At 41.6% G+C, this 20,141-nt stretch overlaps 1 protein-coding gene across 2 annotated transcripts in view; it reads left to right on the top strand.

The window, feature by feature from the left end:
- Positions 1-20,141, top strand: part of LOC126470351 (protein FAM91A1) — a 164,085-nt gene that overhangs the window by 47,272 nt on the left and 96,672 nt on the right. For both annotated transcript variants that reach the window (XM_050098139.1, XM_050098140.1), the window contains exon 3: positions 9,572-9,753. In XM_050098139.1, coding sequence (XP_049954096.1) covers positions 9,572-9,753 — 182 coding nt within the window. The remainder of the gene's footprint in view (positions 1-9,571; positions 9,754-20,141) is intronic.

Raw genomic sequence — 20,141 nt, 5'->3', positions numbered from 1 at the left:
TCCATCCAGGGATAGCGCTTTGACAGTTGACACTCAGAGAGGTTTGGAGTACCATCATACTAGTCAAATCCATCCATGCCTGCTGGCTGCACTGCTGCTGGTGGCTCAGTCAGACCTGGAAAGACAACATTTGCCAGCTCCACAACCACAAAGTTATAGCTTGAACTTCAAATCACCAGTGGCAGTTCCTATGGATGCGGTCATGGAGGTGGAGATCTCGTTGCAGCCTCCGTACCCACAGCCAATGTTTCCCAAACTGCTGCACCCCAGTGCATTGCCCGATGCGCCCCCTGATTCCTTGCACCAGCTAGCAGGCTGAAGTGCCAGGACATCATCTGTGCTGCAGATTTGCCTTCCAAAGAACAGTCCAGGTCCCTTCAGCTCCTATGCACACATTTCAGAGGGGTTGGGGGAAATCTAGTATCCCGGCCTAGTGATGTTGGAGGGCAGGGAACTTGATTACGGCCACTATGCCCCACTACAACGTCTGCAAGTGCTGTCATGCCATTTCTGTTGCCTCTCTTCCTTTTGTTGTTGTCATCGTCCTGCTCACACTTGGCAACTCATTTTTGATGGCCCTTGGCTAGTCATCCAGTTTCTGTGGATTCTTGAGTCATCCCCGGTCTTGTCAGATTTCGTTCACTGTAACTACCATGAGATGGTTGTTATGAAATGCTGTCTCAATCTTGCTTTTACTGTTGGCAGATCAGTGTGAGCCTCCTATATTGGTACTAGGAATGGGCCAGTATAACACAATCAATGTGCCAGTAGGAGTTAACAGAACAAATTACATTTCCAGCTTGTGTGCAGAGACAGATGAGCTGTGTCTTTCCGTCAAGTGGCAGCTCATAATGCTGTGCCGTGCATGTGAAATCAAATCCAGTTTTCAGAAAATACTAGAGAAACTTTTTTTAGAGTTACTTGAATCACTTAGGAAGTTGTAATGCTATACATTTCTGCCTGATGCAATGAGAGCCATTAAAGTAAACAAGCTGTTAAATGCTGTAACTACAGAGCTAAAGTAAAGGGATTATCAACTGTAAAAACAAAATTTATTCTGACACTAAAGAGCTGCAGCAAAACTGGTATGATGGTAATGTAACCAAAGTCAGGGATATTAAAAGAGAGAGATGGTGAACTAGAAAAGACTGTTGCTTTTAGATTTTATCTTCAAAATAGTGAAGTTATTAGAGTACATTGCAAGAGATTCTGCTGCCTGAGAGTTAGATCTTTTACAACTATCATCATTTGCTGCTTTAAGTGCTGATAATTCTGGTACTCCTCCATGGTGCACAAATTTCAAGTCATATGGGACAAATGTGACTCACAAACCCCAAAATCATCCTGCTGGTGGCCCATGACTCTTTTGTGGGAATGTGAGTGGCAAGCATTGGGCCCCAAGCCATTAATTTTGTATAATGCAATTCCTGCCTCCTATTGTAGTCCTCCAGTCCCTCTACCTTTGCCCATTCTCCTAATGACGACCGAGCGAGGTGGCGCAGTGGTTAGAGACTGGACTCGCATTCGGGAGGACGACGGTTCAATCCCGCGTCCGGCCATCCTGATTTAGGTTTTCCGTGATTTCCCTAAATCGCTCCAGGCAAATGCCGGGATGGTTCCTTTCAAAGGGCACGGCCGACTTCCTTCCCCGTCCTTCCCTAATCCGATGAGACCGATGACCTCGCTGTCTGGTCTCCTTCCCCAAAACAACCAACCAACCTAATGACGATGTAGCTCTCATTGAGGTCTTACCTTTGCTTATTTTCATGACCTCCTACATTACTTCCTACGTTTCTTAGCTTCCTTTGGTCCCTACCCACATTTCACCTTCAGTCTTTCCAAAATTTCTATGAGGTGTGAATTGTGTGGTGAAGGTCACCCAACACAGTATGTCGGTATCCGTCCAGGTATGACCATCGTGACACCCAGTTCTATGCAGACTACCTGCCAGACTGAAAACCTAATGTGGTAGCTAGTCCATTGTAGTTTGGTTGCCATTTACCCGCACAGTTTTAGGCCCTAGCAATCCAAGGGTTGTACAGCTGGTGTCTGTGCTTTAAACTCTCCATACATGCCAAGCAGTTGGTGCCTGTCCCTATTGGTATACCCAGACTATGGCCAACACTCATCATGCCAGGTAACTGTTGTCATGGCTGTGGTGCACCTGTTTGGAATGGGGGACACCAGGGTGGGCAATCTGCCATGAAGGGTCTCAGACATGCTCATGCAAGCAGTTGCTAGACCCTGACAGTCTCTTCAGTCCCACTATGATGCTCATCAGTACAACTGCAAAGTTTACCAGCTCTTGGCTCTGTCATGGAAGGTGGGACAGCAATTTCAACATGAAAAACTCTGCTCAACACTGTATTGGAATGGATGGCGAGCCTTTTTGGCCAAATCTCAGTTGTATAAGGAACACAACAAAGATAAGTTTGGAGAGGTGACTGCACTAAAAAAGGAACAGAACGGCTTCCTCCAGATCAAGGCATGGACTCCACCCAGTCTTGAACTGTTCTACTTTGTACAACATTCCAGTTCTCGTACTCGTCCTAGAATGTTATTTGTCACCAGGACTTGATATTTAATCAGGTGAAGAACTACATGTCAACCTCCAATGGGGAGTGCAGTTTGTATGCTTTATCCTGAAGGACTCAGAGGATAAGAAGAGTGGGCATGGGAGGATTTATTCTGGTGTTCGGAGGGATCACTCTCACAGGAATGGTGAAGATCCTGGTTTACCACTGTGATGTCAAGACACATGTACCACTGTGTTTGTGGTGCTTTAAGTGCGTCCATCTCTGACATACACCGTATTGATTTCCCAATGAATCCACCTTTGTCAATAGTTGATTTACTCAGTAAAATGAACCCACTTGTGTCCATGCTAAAACTTGTGTCAGCTCTCAGGAACAGCAGGAGGCTTGCCGAATTTTTAACTGTGTTACCATAATGACAGAGCCCCCTGTCCATTTCAGTGCAGTGCAAGGTTTTGTTCTTGTCCATTGATCATACACTTTGCTCACCCAGCTTAGCCAATTGGCTGTATGTAATGATCATTACAACCAACTGGCCAGTTGGGCCTTCCAGAGGACAAACTGGCTACCCTTTTGAATGTCACGTTCGCTGTTTCTCTATCTTGACCTGTTGACAATATTCTTTGACATGAAACAACAGCATTTACCAACTCTGCTGATATAGCAACCAAATGAAGTGGTGCAGTGATTGACACACTGGATTTGGATTCAGGAGGATGAAAGTTCAAATCCACGTCCAGGCATCCAGATTTAGGTTTTCCGTGATTTTCCTAAATTGCCCCACAACAACACCAGGGTAGTTCCTTTGAAAGGTCAGGGTCAGTTTCCTTTTCCATTCTTAAACAAAACATTCTGAGCTTGGGCTCTGTCTCCAATTACCTCGATGTCACTGGGACATTGAATGCTAATCTTCCTTCCTTCCTCAGAAGGTAGTGAATTCGTTCTCCAAGAGCTCTCATCACTGATGGTTGGGGTCATAGTAGGTCTGAGGGAACTGTGGTGACAGTCCATGACTAATGGTGAGCCCTTCAGTGATAAAATGAGACCTCTTTGTGGTCATCGTTATAATATTTCAAATGGCTGTGTATGAGGACTTAGTTTTAAACTAAACACCAAAAAAAAAAGCTTTGAATGATACCATTGTCCCCTGGAAATGCATGCACCCTTGTCTGAAACTCTATGGGTTTCTTGGCTACCAATGGTTGGTGGCTGTCCCTGGTCTTCAGCTTCATGTTGGTATTTGCACTGCTCAATCTGTCCTTGAAGAATATATTGCAATCCAACTTTGTGGCTGCATCAGTGACCATTTTTGATCTCCCTGCTTTCCAGGTATATAAACATAGGGTGGAGGACACCTTTCCACCTTTTACTGTGAACTGTTTGTGGTCATATGAAAAACCATTTATGGAATGAGAAGTGCTTTGTCGCCTCAACCCATCTAATGAAATGGCCCCACGTGCTGACCTGATCCATAATTAAATAATCCACTTTTAGAATGTAGATCAGAAAAATTACCTTAATAGAGTTTTCAATCATATTGGGTTTAGAGGTGAATTTTCCTCACAATGGAGAAATCCCATTCCGTAAGCCTGGAAAGGACTCAACCTTCATTGATATCTACTAACCAATCACCTGGGTCCTTGAGTCATAAGGCCATTTATCCATCTGCAAGTGTGATTTTTGGGAGGATTGGTCCACCTGGTTGGGTTAGAAGTGGCAATACAAGAAGTCTTTTCTAAATGCCACCATCTTATTGCAGTTTTCTTTGACTTACCTAAACTGCATGACACACTTGGGTGCCACCATATCTTGACTATACCCCTGTGGTGCTTTACTGATATTTATCTACAATTCTTGCCTCATTGATAGTTCAGGGCTAATCTGAACCCACAGTTGGACGAGAATGTTGTAGCCCAGGGTTCCATCCTTAGTGTTGCCCTTTTTCTTAAAGCTACCAATGCCCACATGAACTTTGTAGAGCCAACAGTTTCTCCTGCCCTCTATTTAGATGACTTTTTTATTTGGTACAGCTTTCAGTCCATGCCTGTTTCTGGGTATCAACTGCAATGCGGCCAGAAGGACATTGTCGTGGGTCCATCACCATGATTCTCATTTCTCCCCATCAAAATGCAATTCATTCTTTTATTGTCTCACCATAATCCACTCATATGTGGAATTTTTCTTAGGAATCCATTGTCTCAAAGTAGTTGCACAGTCCAACTTTCCGAGCCTACTCTTCGATGATGAACTGATGTGGCTTCCTCCACTGTCAGCTCAAATTAAGTTGTATGTGGAAACAGAATGCACTCAGATTTTTCAGTCATACCCCTTGTGATGTGGATAATATCATACTATTACGCTTCTGTAGAGCTCTAGTTTTGTTACAGTTGGGATGTGGATGCCAGGTGTACATTCAGCAGCTTCATCAGCATTGCAATTACTAGACCCTGTTCACCATTTTAGGATAAACATTGACACTGCAAGTTTCCAGAAAAGCCCAATAGACAGTCTTCTGATGGTGTCTGGAATCTCATCCTTGCAGTTTTGATGTCACCAACTACTACTCAGCTATGCCTAGCCCGTCCACTAATTTCCTAACCATCCCAGCTATCAGATCCTTCTCCTTCCCCAGCTGTTCTGACCCCTGACCCTCAACATAGTGCAGGACTCTAACCCATTGAAAACATGGAGTTCAGGGTACTGAGAGACTAGCACCCCACTATTCATCAGTTGCTATGATTAATGAATTCTGACTTAAGAGCTGGAACCACATGGAACAACATACACATATTCATCATACAAGCCCAGCTCGATTTGATGCCCAAAGTGTTAGAGCCATTGTAGCTGTCGGAGATGACAGCTGTGTGTACTAAAATTTACATTCTGTACATCCTTAAATCACTGAGAAATTTAATCATTTATTATTCCTAATATAATGTATACTTGCAATAAGTAAAATTTTGCACTTATCATCCTTCCTAGTCTTGCAGTTTGAACAGCCAGCAATGAACAACACTGTTCCAATGCTGCATCAAGTCAGCTGTGGGTCTGGCATTGCATTTGGGGGGGGGGGGAGGGGGGGGGGGTTCGGATGGTGCATATCTTACTGCAAATGCAATCCAGGTTCCCCCATCTAATCCCCAGCCTATAAGACAACCTGATCCTATGTTCACTTTATCTCTTGTGAAACTACTCTAAGCATCTCTATTGCTCCAAATACCTCGACTAGACGGTCTTTGTCAGCAGTTTATGACAGTACCATTTTAGGGCTTGTTTCGTGAATATGAGGAACTGATAACCCCATAATTTCATCCCTTAACCAAAATACAACAACAATTGCCACTGCTACCACCACCACCACCACCACTTGTATTATTTTTTTTTTTTTAATAAATAAACTGATCTGATGTGTGTGTGTGTGTGTGTGTGTGTGTGTGTGTGTGTGTGTGTGTGTGTGTGAGAGAGAGAGAGAGAGAGAGAGAGAGAGAGAGAGACTTTTGTATATGATTTTTACTAAATTTTTAATTATGTTTCAGGGTTGTTAACAATATTGTGTCTGATTATTTTAGGCATGGGTGCTGAAGATCATTATTGAGCACCTCGAAACAATCAAATCTAAATTGATCCAAACTACACAAAGGCATCTGCAAACCATACATGCAGATACAGGTCAGCTGGTGGTACCCACAGTGTGCATGCATTTGATTTAATGTTGTCTACCTGTTTGAGTGATAATACTATTGGCCCTATCATGACTTGACAAGGCATTATACATTTAATGGGATTTTTTACACAATTTGCAGATTGCTAAGGGATGAAGATTTAGTTGCCTTTCACGATTTTCCTCATTTTTTTCCATGCTTAGAATCTTCCAGTTGCACATTGCCAAATTTTTTTGGTGAGTTGTTAACTGCTAACCATTTTGTCTGTTTTACTCACAACTGCACTACATTAGCATTTTGACACAGCTGTACAGTTGGGCAATAAAGTTACAGCCGCTACAGCACTCGCATTCAGAATGCATTCATCATTCATTACTTTTTATTGTGCTGTATACTAATATGCTTCTTCTCAAAACTTTTCAGCAATATACAGCTATTTATTTTTGTTATGGTAATGTATAAGACATATATGTGTCTTTCTTAAGATTCCATGTTGCAAAGTGTTCTGATTCATTGCAGTCTTCAGCTCTTTACATATGTCCATATGCGATATATGTTAATGTGATAAAATGAAAGTGTGTTTTGTCTGAATATTTTTACTGTTATGCTCTTGTGTTACGGATGTTTAGACAGTAATAACTCTAGCTTCAAGGCCCTTGGTAAAATGCAACACAGATCCAAAACTTACTTCAGTTGTGATTCAGTACTCTCTCTCTCTCTCTCTCTCTCTCTCTCTCTCTCCCTCTCTCCCTCCCTCCCTCCCTCCCTCCCTCCCTCCCTCCATCCCTCCATCCCTCCCCTCTCCCCCTCCCCCTCCCCCTCTCCCTCTCCCTTTCTCTCTTGCTCTTCCCTACTCTCTTGTTTCTTGAACTATGTATTTGAATTTTAATCCCTGTGATACAGATGTTACTTAAATTCCAGGAGTGGAGTAGCTACAATGATGAGTGAATAAACAGCAATCGGCTAGTTTTGCAGTGCATTTATTAATGCAATTTCATTTTGTTGCTATTAGTTTTCACATTTTTGAGGTCATTAGAGGCAATGCAGTCTTGAAGTTATGTCAGTACCAACATTGCTGTATGAGAGTGAATCTTGGGTTCTGAAAAAAAAAAAATAAAATTATATTACAGGCCAATGAAATGAAATTGTTCAGGAACATAGCAGGATACATAAAGTTTGAGACATAATTAATAAGGTGGAAGAAAATAGGCAAAAGTTGATATTCCATCTTTGTGAATGGAGGAGTCCAGATAACCACTAAATTTTTCATAAGATATTCTGCAAGTTAAAAGATGCACTGGCAGATCAGCAAAAAGATGGAAGGACCAAATGCAGATGCAAAATTTCTAGCAAGGCCTAAAGCATGGTAGAAGAGAAAAAAGAAATGTGAAATTACATATTATAGACACATTACATTAAGAGCACATAACTGGCTTGTATGTACAGAGCAAAGTTAATTTATGGTGATGTACAACACTTATTTCAAATAATGTAGCACTGACTTTGTAATGAAATATTTTAAACACACACACACACACACACACACACACACACACACACACACACACACACACACACAGAGAGAGAGAGAGAGAGAGAGAGAGAGAGAGAGAGAGAGAGAGAGTGAGAGAGTTGGGGGGGGGGGGGGGGGGAGTTTGAAAGTGCCTTTAATTGTACGTAGATGTGTTCAAGAATTACTTTTCTTCACTTCACTTTTATTGTGAGTATTGATATAATCCATATGAGTATATTATAACCATCCCATGCTATATTTTTCAATGTAAACACATATTTCATTATTTTGTACAGCTTGTGCTATGTCAGATAAGATATTTGTAATCTGACTTAGAAATGATGAGAGTTTTATTTGATTATGCATAACTACTTAGTCATTGTTACATTTCTTAAGAGAGCAGGGTTTAATTCTGTACTTACAAAACAAGTTAGTTGTGTGTTTAGATTGATATTGTCTCTTTGAAAGTGGTAAAGTTGTATGCTCACAGTAAGCTGTATTCGCCAATGCTGGTAGATATGCTACATATAATTCTGAGAGATTGTGGTTCAGATATCAATCAGATGGTTGCAGATCAGGGAAATTTTATCAGATGTGTTCTATACTTTCATCGAAACTAATGTGTGATATAATTCTGCAATAACTATTGTGTGTGGTGGAGAGAGGAGGGGCTAATTACTTGATACTGACAAATCATCCACCTCTTGAAAAGGGAAAACAGTATTACATCCTCTCTAACCAACACAGTCAACATTAAATTTTGAACCAATGAAATGGTGTTTGTTATGAAAGAAAATTTTAAACATATTCCTGCTACACCATTTTGTAAACTTTTGTGGCTTATTTTGGAATATAGAATCAAAATATAAAAGTCACACACCACTCAATGTAAACTGACTTTATTTTAGTACAGTTGTGCTCTGTTGTGGATTTCTGTTGGGCAAATTTGTACCTACATTATATTTCTAGGTTATCAACTCTCCATTAATCGCTCTTTTCACAAAAAGTGATCAGTGTGTATGTACACATCAGACGAAAAAAATTCAGTTTGTCTTCACACCTCAGATGTACTGTTGTTACCAGTTTACTGCATGTTTTGCAGAATTTGGTTTGTGGAAGTAACAGATTTTTCTTCTCTCTCTCTCTCTCTCTCTTTTTTCTTTTTGCTGTGAGTTTAAATATATTTTGTAGTTTTATTTCTTATTAGTCTTAAAAAGAACTAAAATAGCTTCCTTGATTCTGTTGACATTATTTTCTTCTTTTGGCGATATATTCCTGCAGCTCGGTTTCAGAATGACACTTGGAATCTCTGCCTCTAGCATGGAAGAATATGGGATACCAAAAAGCCTGAAAGAATTGTTCATGTGAGAGTGGTTTTTTCCTCTCCTTGGTGCATGTGACATGTTGTGTCACTCTATTTAAATCGAAGTTTCTGAACACAATCAGTGATGGTCTCGATTCACAGGTACTGCATTTTCAGCATCATCTTCAAAGAAGACTTATGCAGGGTCTGAACTCTACAGTCAAATGCATATTTTTAAATATCATAACCAGTCTTTGTGTTTTGGATTTATCAGGTGCATTAGTCTGTCCAAGAATGCACCCAGTCTGTGATCTGTTTCAAAATATCCCCTGCTTTTGTAATATATTTTCTCTATAATAACACAGTAGTCTATTACTTTGTGACTGCTAATTGCAGAGACACCAGATGATGACCATGACAGCTTCAGTGTGGGTGACCCGATTGAGCAAAAATTGGTGCACAATTCACAAGTTCCTGGGCATCCTACATATAGGTATGAGTTTACTGTTATTATACTGATTCTGCTCTGTTATCTAAATGAGGTTTTCTTTTGTTTCAGGTCTCAGATTATTAGGAATTGGCAGAAATGAGTATATAGAACTAATGAACCAGTATCGTACTCGGCCGAGGCTCTTTAGAAAGAAGACAATTAGGGATCTTTTGCCAGCAAAACCAGCAAAAATTATGGTTAAGCCATGGTGGAATGTTGAAGTTGGTTTGGTAATTGAGGATGATATAAAGGTCAGAATATCCTTCAAATGTTAACTGTGACCATGCTGTTTACGTGTAATTATCATGAGTCTGTAAAACCTTTTTTCTATAAACATTTCCTGTACATGTGGTTTGTAGATGAACAATAATTTCAGAACATCCCAAATATACACACTAACTACAAGACTAATAGAAAAGTTAATTCTGGTAATCTTAATATACAAGGGTTGCCCAGAAACTAATGCACCACATTTTTTTCTTCAACAATTCTTTATTGAACATAATGAGAATTATACACATGAAAGAATCGTGTTTTATCTACACACCCAATTTTTCCATTTAATCTCCATCCCGTTGTATAGCCTTCCTCCAACGTGAGACAAGGCTGTGTATGCCCTGTCAGTACCAATCCTTGTCCTGGTGGCAGAGCCAGTGCCTCACTGCGTGAAATTCCTTTGCTGATTGACAGATGTAGCCAACTGCTGAGTTGTAATGCATCTGTCCTCATGAATGACATCAGCTCACTGCAAAATGTCAGGTTTGGCAGCCGTGGATGTCTCCACCACTGCTGCAAATAGTGGAGCTGTGCCAAACCACCTTCTGATGACCTCACCCTCCGTGCACAGCAACTAACTGTACTTATGTCGACAGCAGATGCTCTGCAGACTTTGCACGAGATTTTGTGAATGTTCTCCACTGTTTCTTTCTCTGCAGTGAGAAATTTGATGATGTCAGGTTGCTTGTAATGTACATCACCTACAGACACCATTTTGAAACTGTCCTGCAGCTACGCTATCTATCGGAAGTGACGGAAACTTGGCGCGTTCACTCAGGAGACTTCAAATAATACATGCGTAATGTTTCGTATTAGTAGTACTGTTTTCAGCTGGAAAAAAATGTGGTGCATTACTTTCTGGGCAACTCTCATATATTAAGATTACCGGAATTAACTTTTCTATTTGTCTTGTAGTTAGTGTGCAAATTTGGGATTTTTCTGAAATTACTGCTCATCTGCAAGCCATGTGTGCAAAAATTACATCTCTAATAAATATTCCAGTAATTTTTAGTGTTACATTAATTGTGCTAATGGTTGCATGGAATTGAGTATTTACAAATTTAATGTACAGATGAACATACTGTGAAGGAGAAAACAAAAATGGGATGATAAACATTATTGCCATGTAAACATAGTTTCAGCTGATGTCTTCAGGAACGTGATTGTATAGACTGCTTGCATCAACAACAAGGAAGAGAGCCATGTTGAACCGTAGTTAATGTGGTGGGCTACACTCGTACCACACAGCATCTGCCCCTCCACTTTGTTAATTGTCATTGCACTGCTTTCTAGATGCTCGACACTTAATTCATATCTGACCTCTGCTTTTCCCCCTCACATACAGTTTTATCACAGTGTGACTTCATTATAAAATAGGAATTAGTGACTGAAAAGTAATTTAATTTTTTTCAAACTTGAACATATGTTTTACTAAAGTAGGTATGCATCAGTTTCCTTATATTTCCTTTCTCTATTCTCATTAAAGCATGTACTATAGTTTTTCTCTCATGATTTTCACTTCTCAAATCTCAGTGAACTTACCAGCTGTAGTCTTCCCTCATATTGATATTCTACCATATCTCAAACAGAAGCAGAATTTCCATCATTTTCACATCTTGATGAAATGCTAATTTGAAACTTCCTGGCAGATTAAAACTATGTGCCCGACTGAGACTCGAACTCGGGACCTTTGCCTTTCGCGTGCAAGTGCTCTACCAAAGCACGACTCACGCCCGGTACTCACAGCTTTACTTCTGCCAGTACCTTGTCTCCTACCTTCCAAACTTTACAGAAGCTCTCCTGCGAACCTTGCAGAACTAGCACTCCTGAAAGAAAGGATACTGCGGAGACATGGCTTAGCCACAGCCTGGGGGATGTTTCCAGAATGAGATTTTCACTCTGCGGCGGAGTGTGCGCTGATATGAAACTTCCTGGCAGATTAAAACTGTGTGCCCGACCGAGACTCGAACTCGGGACCTTTGCCTTTCGCGGGCACGTGCTCTACCAGTAGAGTAAAGCTGTGAGTACCGGGCGTGAGTCGTGCTTCGGTAGCTCAGTTGGTAGAGCACTTGCCCGCGAAAGGCAAAGGTCCCGAGTTCGAGTCTCGGTCGGGCACACAGTTTTAATTTGCCCGGAAGTTTCATATCAGCGCACACTCCGCTGCAGAGTGAAAATCTCATTCTGAAATGCTAATTTGTTTCCTCACTCATAACACCCAAATACCCCTTCCCCACCTCAGCCCCCCATCCTCACTCCTAGGTGGCCCATTCAGGGTGTATGTGACCCAGGACAACCGGGAGATCCGGGAAAAACCCAGGAATTTTTTTGTCCAGGAGAAAACCGGGAAAAACTCGGGAATTTTGTGGAATTCGGGGAATTTTTCATTGTTTTAGTTTTCAGTTAAATTTTCATAATTTTGACTAGTAAGAACCGTTACTCTAACAAAGGATATTACTGTATCCCACTACTGCAGAATAATACTTCAACAATAACACATAAATGAGAGAAAAAAAGGAAAATAACTTAAATTGTAAAGGAAATGCTCCATATACAACAATGGCACATAGTCATCATGCAAGCGTCTGCCGACAGCAAATGTGTCAAAGGCTTTGAGAAGACTATGCAATACTTCATAACAACAAATTCCCTCCGATGAGTGTGAAGTCACAACTGTTTACATTTGATTTGTGTTAGCAGTTATGAGTGGGCTCATGCGCACGCGCTGTTGAGTCATGTTTGAGTAGTAGATTCTACCGCTTCTGGCTACAGGAATGTGGCTGTTGGCTGTGCAAGCAGTCGCAGCAAGCAGCTAGATGCTACCGAGAAAAGGGGGCACCAAATTCACATTCTCGAGGAAAGAAAACTTGTTTCATAAAGCACCTAGCATCCAGCGCACGTTGATCTATCGATCATTTATATGATTTTGAAACGCATCCCTGTTGGTTTTTGAAGATTTTTGAACACATTTTAAGTTCATTTCTGAATGAATCATAAGTTGATTTTTGAAGGCGTGCATAGTGTACATGATGTCTCTGTCAGGAGAAGCCGTGTCGCATCTAGAAATAAACTTTCTGCAGACAAAAGGGGATGGGGCCATATGAGCTGAGCGGAGTAAAGCCGAACGAATGAATGCCAATTGCTGTCGTATTATGTGGTTGATTGGGTTTTCGAATGATCAGCGTTGTTATAATTACTAGCGAAGTCCATAGATTCAGTCTACCAGAATGGAAACAAACGACTACAGGAATAACAAGTGAGAAAGATTATGTATTATCTTCTTGTTTTATCCAAGAAAATGAAATTTTGACAGAAAATTTTTGGCCAGATCGCTACACTAGTAAGGACCAGTTGTACAGTCCCCGGCTAGCAGCTTAAGTTCTATTTTGGAAGTAACGCAGAAAACATTTTGTACGAATATGTAACAACGCCTAACCGCAGAACAATCGTGGTGTTACTAAACCGGTGATTCTGGCAGGGTTAGTGAAGTTAATCAGCAAACAAATTTTGACAGTGGCAGGAATAGCCATAGAATTGGTGATGACAAGATTGTTAGAACGAGGAAGCAGAAGAAATGGGGACATCACACAAATTATGGAAGAATAAGATGATTCTAAATTTATATAAAAATTTCGTAATACTACTTTCGATCTCATGCTTGAGAAACTGGTGCGTATGAATGAAATGTGAAACTATTTCCTAACATAAATCTCTTTGCTTGCAGTAGGCCTAATAGGCATTTGATATTGGTACTTCGTGAATTATATTCTGTCGTGTTATTAAAATGACCATTTGTGCCAAGATATTCTCGCTTATTTGGTGTGTGTTACAAAATTGCTGCAATATTAGAAAGGCCTATTTTGTTTTATCTAGCATACAGTGACAAAATATATGTAATCAGATCGAGAAACCACACCAGTCTTGGGTATTATTTGTATTAACACCTTTTTTAGTATTAGATAATGAAATTTTGATTTTTCATGTAGCAAAACGTTTGACGAACTTTAGTGAGGTAATAGATTCTTGCACAGGAAGGCAAGCACGTCATGTAAAGCTGTAGCAAGATTAGAGAGAAAAAAATGCTAGGAGGTAAGGATTGAAGAAAGGTGTACTTTCTTGCTTGTCTCTGGTCTATATTGGTTTTATGTATCCTATATTTACTTTTATGTCACACAAAACATCAAGTTATTAGCTAATAGACAATGAAGAGTGTAAGTTTCTGAAGAGTTCTTGTTCGCCCGATTACAAATAATCCCATCCGCTATTAATGATGAGTTTTTTTTTTTTAATAAAAAAGAGGGGCAGGCTGTCAAACCGGCCGACTGGGAGCAGGAGAGGCACCACAGAACATTTCATTTTCCACTGTCCTGAATATAGTTTGATGGCATCGATTACAAAATATACACGTTTCAATTCCACAGAACGAAACACAGTGACGTGCGATAGAACATGCTGTATGAAGAGGCGTGGCACTGCACTTCGGCACACTTAAGACCAAATAACATGTCTTACATTTTCTCGAACACATATGTTTTATGTTTCAAACTTTTCAGAATGATGTGCCCTACAAGATACACATATTTTTGAAAATTCAATTTTTTTTAGTATTGACCCGGTTCGCAAATATCATAGATCCAGGGCTGATACGCAGAGCAGCCTGAGTTATAGTGGGTAGTCTCCACATGACCCGTGTTTACGTTTAGTGATTTTGCTGTTTCCCCTTTGTTTACTCTCACGTCAAATGAAAACAAAACGGATATCTGTTGCCGGGAGGTATCAAGTGAATTAAAATACATTCACATAATTACGGAAGGCTAAAATACGTTGTTAGTTCCAGATTTTATTTTATTTACACCTTTCTGTCAGTCAAGCGTTAATCGCCTTGCAGAACTATGAAGTTATTTTTGTCTGTTTGCTAAAGAAGTTAGGCTTTTATTAACCTTTTCCACAGAGGCAGTCAATGTATTTGAAACAAAATTTTTAATTCCACAGTACTGGCTAGTTTCAACTGTTCGCTGCATTTCAAGTGCACGTTTTCATCTTCTAGCATGTATGGCACTATGCCATAATAAAGAACCAAACACTATGTAATACAGTACTGGTGCTCCAAGAAAATTTACACCCTGAAAACCACACTGAAAACACTGGACTCGTATTCGGGAGGACAACAGCTCAATCCCGCGTCCGGCCATCCTGATTTAGGTTTTCCGTGATTTCCCTAAATCACTCCAGGCAAATGCCGGGATGGTTCCTCTGAAAGGGCATGGCCGACTTCCTTCCCCATCCTTCCCTAATCCAATGAGACCAATGACCTCGCTGTCTGGTCTCCTTCCCCAAAACAACCCAACCACACTGAAAAGCTTAATATCTGGTCGAGGTCTACTTCATTGGGAATCTGGACATACGAATGTGTACTTTAAGTTATAGTTTAAGTGTGCACATTTTATTATGGTTCACGGAATTCTGGTGCTCTTGGAGTATCCTCTGATGTCTTGTTTCTTTTATGACATAACGTATGATCTTTTAATGTTTTACATGTGCGTACATACGGGCTTCCTACGTCATGGTAGCTGCGCTAGTGCGGTGTCGCCTATTACCTGGCGCTGCCTGGCAACTACTGAAACGAACCTATTTCTAACAGGTCGCGGAAAAATATTGCGAATGCTGGTTTGAAAAGCGTTACTTTCAAAGTAAATATCCTTTAACGTAAGTTGGTTATGCGCGAGAATATACCATGAATTTCTTAAATCACAGAGCGTTTGACTCTCAATTAAAAATAAACACTTTGATGAAGAACCATTTAGAAGAATTTCGAACACTGAAGATCAAACATTTATGTCATTAAAAAATGTACTGGCACATTTGTGTGATATATCGTAAAGTGTAACACGCACAAAAAAATCAGTATTAAATGCAAAAGATTAGCTTCTCTTGCAGCTTTAACCTTAGAGACCACTATTATATGTGAAAGCTTTTCTTTTCTTGTAGCAACACTGTGTATATTAATTTAAACCATTAGGCCGGCCGGAGTGGCCGTGCGGTTCTAGGTGCTACAGTCTGGAACCGCGAGACTGCTATGGTCGCAGGTTCGAATCCTGCCTCGGGCATGGATGTGTGTGATGTCCTTAGGTTAGTTAGGTTTAAGTAGTTCTGAGTTCTAGGGGACTGATGCCCACAGCAGTTGAGTCCCATAGTGCTCAGAGCCATTTGAACCATTTTAAACCATTAACTTGAGTGTTACTGCTACTTAACAATGATATTGCTATTGGCTGACTACATCACGCGTCCTGTGCTCTAAATATTCGCTGTTATCGGCTGGCGAGATCACGTGACATGAGCTTACAAAAGTGCATTGCAATCTCGATTTCAGTGATTCAGAAAGTAACATGCGGTGTTTGGTGGAATTCCAATGTATATTTTCGTAATATGAAAGTAGGCAGCGTACATGTTGCTGCACATCAAAGATATTTCCAAAACGTGTCTTTCCCTTATTTTCGTTTTCTAAAGAGCCGGGAAATTCTGCGCCCATGTCCAAAACCATAACCTTCAAAGGATTGATAAGTTTTGCAGTTCCAAGGGAAAATATACTGTCACTTAAGATGGAAAAAGTGTGTTTTCACCTGGGAGAAAGTGTATTTTTAACCGAAAAATCCGGGAATTTTTTTTCCTTGTCCGCGTATGCACCCTTTCATTACACTTTTGTGAGTATGTGCTTGGCCACCACGGGTCCCCAGCCCTTTCAGCGCTACTTACATTTCTGTGCTGCAAGTCTATCTATCTATTTTTTTTCCTTCTCTAATTTTCCATTTTGTGGTCATCTTGGTGCTGATTGTGCCCAGACCTGGTTTGTGGTTTTGGACAATAATTTTCTTCCCTTCTGGCATTCTACAACGTGTCATTCTTAACTTTATGGTCCCCTGTTGAATTTGATTTGCTACTCCTTTTCCAAATTTTACGGAGTGCGGATCATGCGGGAAAGTTTCCAGTGTGGTGTATATTCCACCTCTTGTGCCTTTCTCTCTTTGCACCCTTCCTTTCTTGCAAAGGTACTACTATGCCCAAAACCTAACATGGTAGCCATTCTGTTGATGGGGGATGGGTCATCAAGTATCTGCAAGGCGGTAACCTTCTGACCATGCAGGGATTGTCCTGTTGGTGCCACGCAAGCCAAGGAGTGTGTGCCCATTGTGGCTGGGGCACAGGGACTCCAGGCAACAGTTCATTGGCCAGATAACTGTTGCTGTGGCTCAATGCGCCCATTGGGAGAGCCATCATTCAGAGTGGATGGTGCCATGTTGTTTCTTCTGCTGGTGGTCACAAGCCCAGTAGCCTCTTCAGATGGGAAAGATTATACTAATGCAGAGTGGTATGACCCCACGGTGTTTTCTTCCCTGGCTACACCATTGGAAGAGGGTCAAGTCAGACATTGGGGTGCAAAACGCTTCCCCCAATACATGGCCTTTACTGGGACTGATAGGGGTACTTTTACTCCAATGAAACCATTGTTTTTTGTTGAAAACATTGAAGAAAAATTGGGGAAGTTGAATCACTGGGGAAAATGCAAAATGGTTCATTATTAATTAAAATTTCCTTTTCTGCACAAACTACAGCTCTCTTCAGGCTTGTGATCGTGTAGGTGACTTACGTGTGACCACTGCTCCACACATCTTTAAACAAGGTGTAAGAAATCATCTTCCACAGAGATCTTACATTCAAAACAGATGGGGAGCTTGGACTGATTTCCAGTGGCAAGACATACATTTTAAGAGACGAGTACAAAAAGGGCCCAATGATAATCATAAAGCTACAGGTGCCTTTATCTTAGTCTTTCAAAGAAATGTCCTGGCAGAGAAAGTTAAGGTCATGGTGTACGGGTATGATGTGATGTGAATCTGTATGTACCACCACCTGAGATGCTTCAGATGTGCACACTTTGGGTGTATGATATCCCACTGCAGGGTGGATCCAAAATGCAGCAGCTGTGGACAATCACTCCATGAAGGTAGTTGTGGCGAACTGTGTGTGTCAGTGGTGCAGGACATCATACTCCATGTCCACTAGTTTGTCCAGTTTTCAAGAAAGAAGATCTAGGAATACAAAGCAGTTGACCACCTGTTATATAGTGAAGCACAGAAGGAATATGAACATCTGATTCCTGTGGATATGATTATCAATTATGCTAACATCATGACCATTGTCGCCCCTACCTCAAACTTCCCTAAACCTGATATCCCCAACCCTCCTCACTCATGGTTCACGTTGTACATTCTTTAGGAACCAGTTCCCACAACTGATTGGAAGGCCATTCTCAATCTTTGGTGTTTACCAGTGACAGGGTTCCTTCTTGAATCCCTCTCCCTGGCAACCTCAGACCAGAGGCCTGACACCAAACAATGGCTGAAGAACCCATGGCCTGTGGGTCCCAGGACTGTCCACTCTTCATCTGTCCATGTGCTCAGTGTGGTTAGCCCTTGAGGAACTTTGCTCACCAAAGGCTACAAAGTAAAAGAAGAAGAAGAAGCAATAGAAATAATATAGGGACAGGGCTCTTCTGATGCCTCTGGAGATACCAGATCCCTCCACGCAGTCGGATTCTGAGTCGATGTATGTGGATGTGGTTCTGTCCTCACTGGCTGCAGGCAGTGATCCTACAGCATGACTGGCCATCCTGGCCCCTTCTCACCAAACCTGACCACAAGTCACATGGCCATTCAGTGGCATTGTAATAGGTGCTGCTGTCACCTGCCGGAACTACAGCACCTTATATCCTCCTCTTCTGTGGTTTTCATTGCTCTCCAAGAAATGCACTTCAGTGGTGACCATTCTCCAATGCTCTGTGGTTATTGTGCGTTCTGTTGCAAACCATTCTGGTTTCGAGAGGGCATCTGGAGGGATCTGTACTCTGGTTCCTACAGATGTCTATGGTGACTAGCTTCACCTTCATTCCTTGTTGGACACAGTGCAGGTGCAAATGAACTCAGCAATTACCATTTACAGTGTTTATGTACTTCCAGACAGGCCACTTACTTACGTTGAATTGACCACATTTATGCAGCAACTCCACCCCCTTCCCCCTTTTCTTGTGCTTGGGGACTTCAAAGAACTCCATCCCCCTACGGGGGAGTATCACATCTTCTCATAGTAGCCTTCGAATCGACCAGTTTCTCACAGACCATGATCTGTGCCTCCTCAGTGATATTTCTCATACCCTCTTCAGTGCCGTCCATGGTACCTTGTAAGCTATTGATCCAATGGTCTCTCCCCTAATTTTGTGGCTTCACTACATTCGTCACTACACAGTGAACTTTTTGACAGTTACCACTTTCCAGTGATGATGTTTCCTTGCCACAATCAGACAGACTGACTACCACATTGGGCACTTCACAGAGTCAGCTGGCCTATGTGTGCCTCCACTGTTACTTTCACCAGCTCTCTCTTGAAATGTATTGATAAGGTTGTGCAGGGCATCTCAGACGCGATTGTCCACCACACCGCTGGAATTGGTATTTGGTATTCCCTTTCTACAGGTCCTTCCCCCCCCTCCCCCTTTCCATTTGCCCATTGTCAGCCGGTTTCATGGTGGATCAAAGGCATTGCAGTAGCTATTCAGTATTGCTGATAAGCAATCACATTTATCACATTTAAGTGACTTCATGCTAAGGCTCACTATTTAATCATACGCAGTTAGAAGGAATGCTGGGAGCACTATGTCTCCTCCCTGGGAATATATGCCTGTTAATCTCAGGTATGGGACAAGCTCATTGGTCCTATGGACCACCAGTGCTTAACAGCTGTCCCAGGTCTTGCCCTACAGGGTGGCCTTTGTATTGATTCATTGGTTCTTGCAGAACCACTTTGCAACAGCATCAGCATCCTCATACTATCCAGTTACCTTTCTGCTGGAAAAGCGACAACAGTCCGTCATTCAGTTCACAGTCAGATGATCCAACGCTTGAATGTTCCTCAAAGTCAAAATCTCCTCAGGGTCTTCAACTGTCTTTGGCTCCAAGGTGCCTTCCCCTAGCAATGACACGCTAACATAGTTGTCCCAAACCTTAAGCCAGGAGAGAACCATCACTTCTCTAAAGTTACCAGCTGATTAGCCCAATCAAGGTACTCTGTTAGCTACGTAAAAGATAGTTGCCTGCAGATTATGCTGGGTTTTCAAATCTTGGGGCCTTTTGCCCCCTTTCAGTGTGATTCCCATGAAGGACAATCCACTACCAACCATGTACTTACACTGGAAACAGTAACCCAACAGCCAGCCAGTGTGGCCGTGCGGTCTAGGCGCTTCAGTCTGGAACCGCGTGACCGCTCCGGTCGCAGGTTCGAATCCTGCCTCGGGCATGGATGTGTGTGATGCCCT

This window comes from Schistocerca serialis, chromosome 3, assembly GCF_023864345.2.
Source record: "Schistocerca serialis cubense isolate TAMUIC-IGC-003099 chromosome 3, iqSchSeri2.2, whole genome shotgun sequence".
Classification (NCBI taxonomy): domain Eukaryota; kingdom Metazoa; phylum Arthropoda; class Insecta; order Orthoptera; family Acrididae; genus Schistocerca; species Schistocerca serialis.
This window is presented reverse-complemented; position numbering and strand designations above follow the sequence as displayed.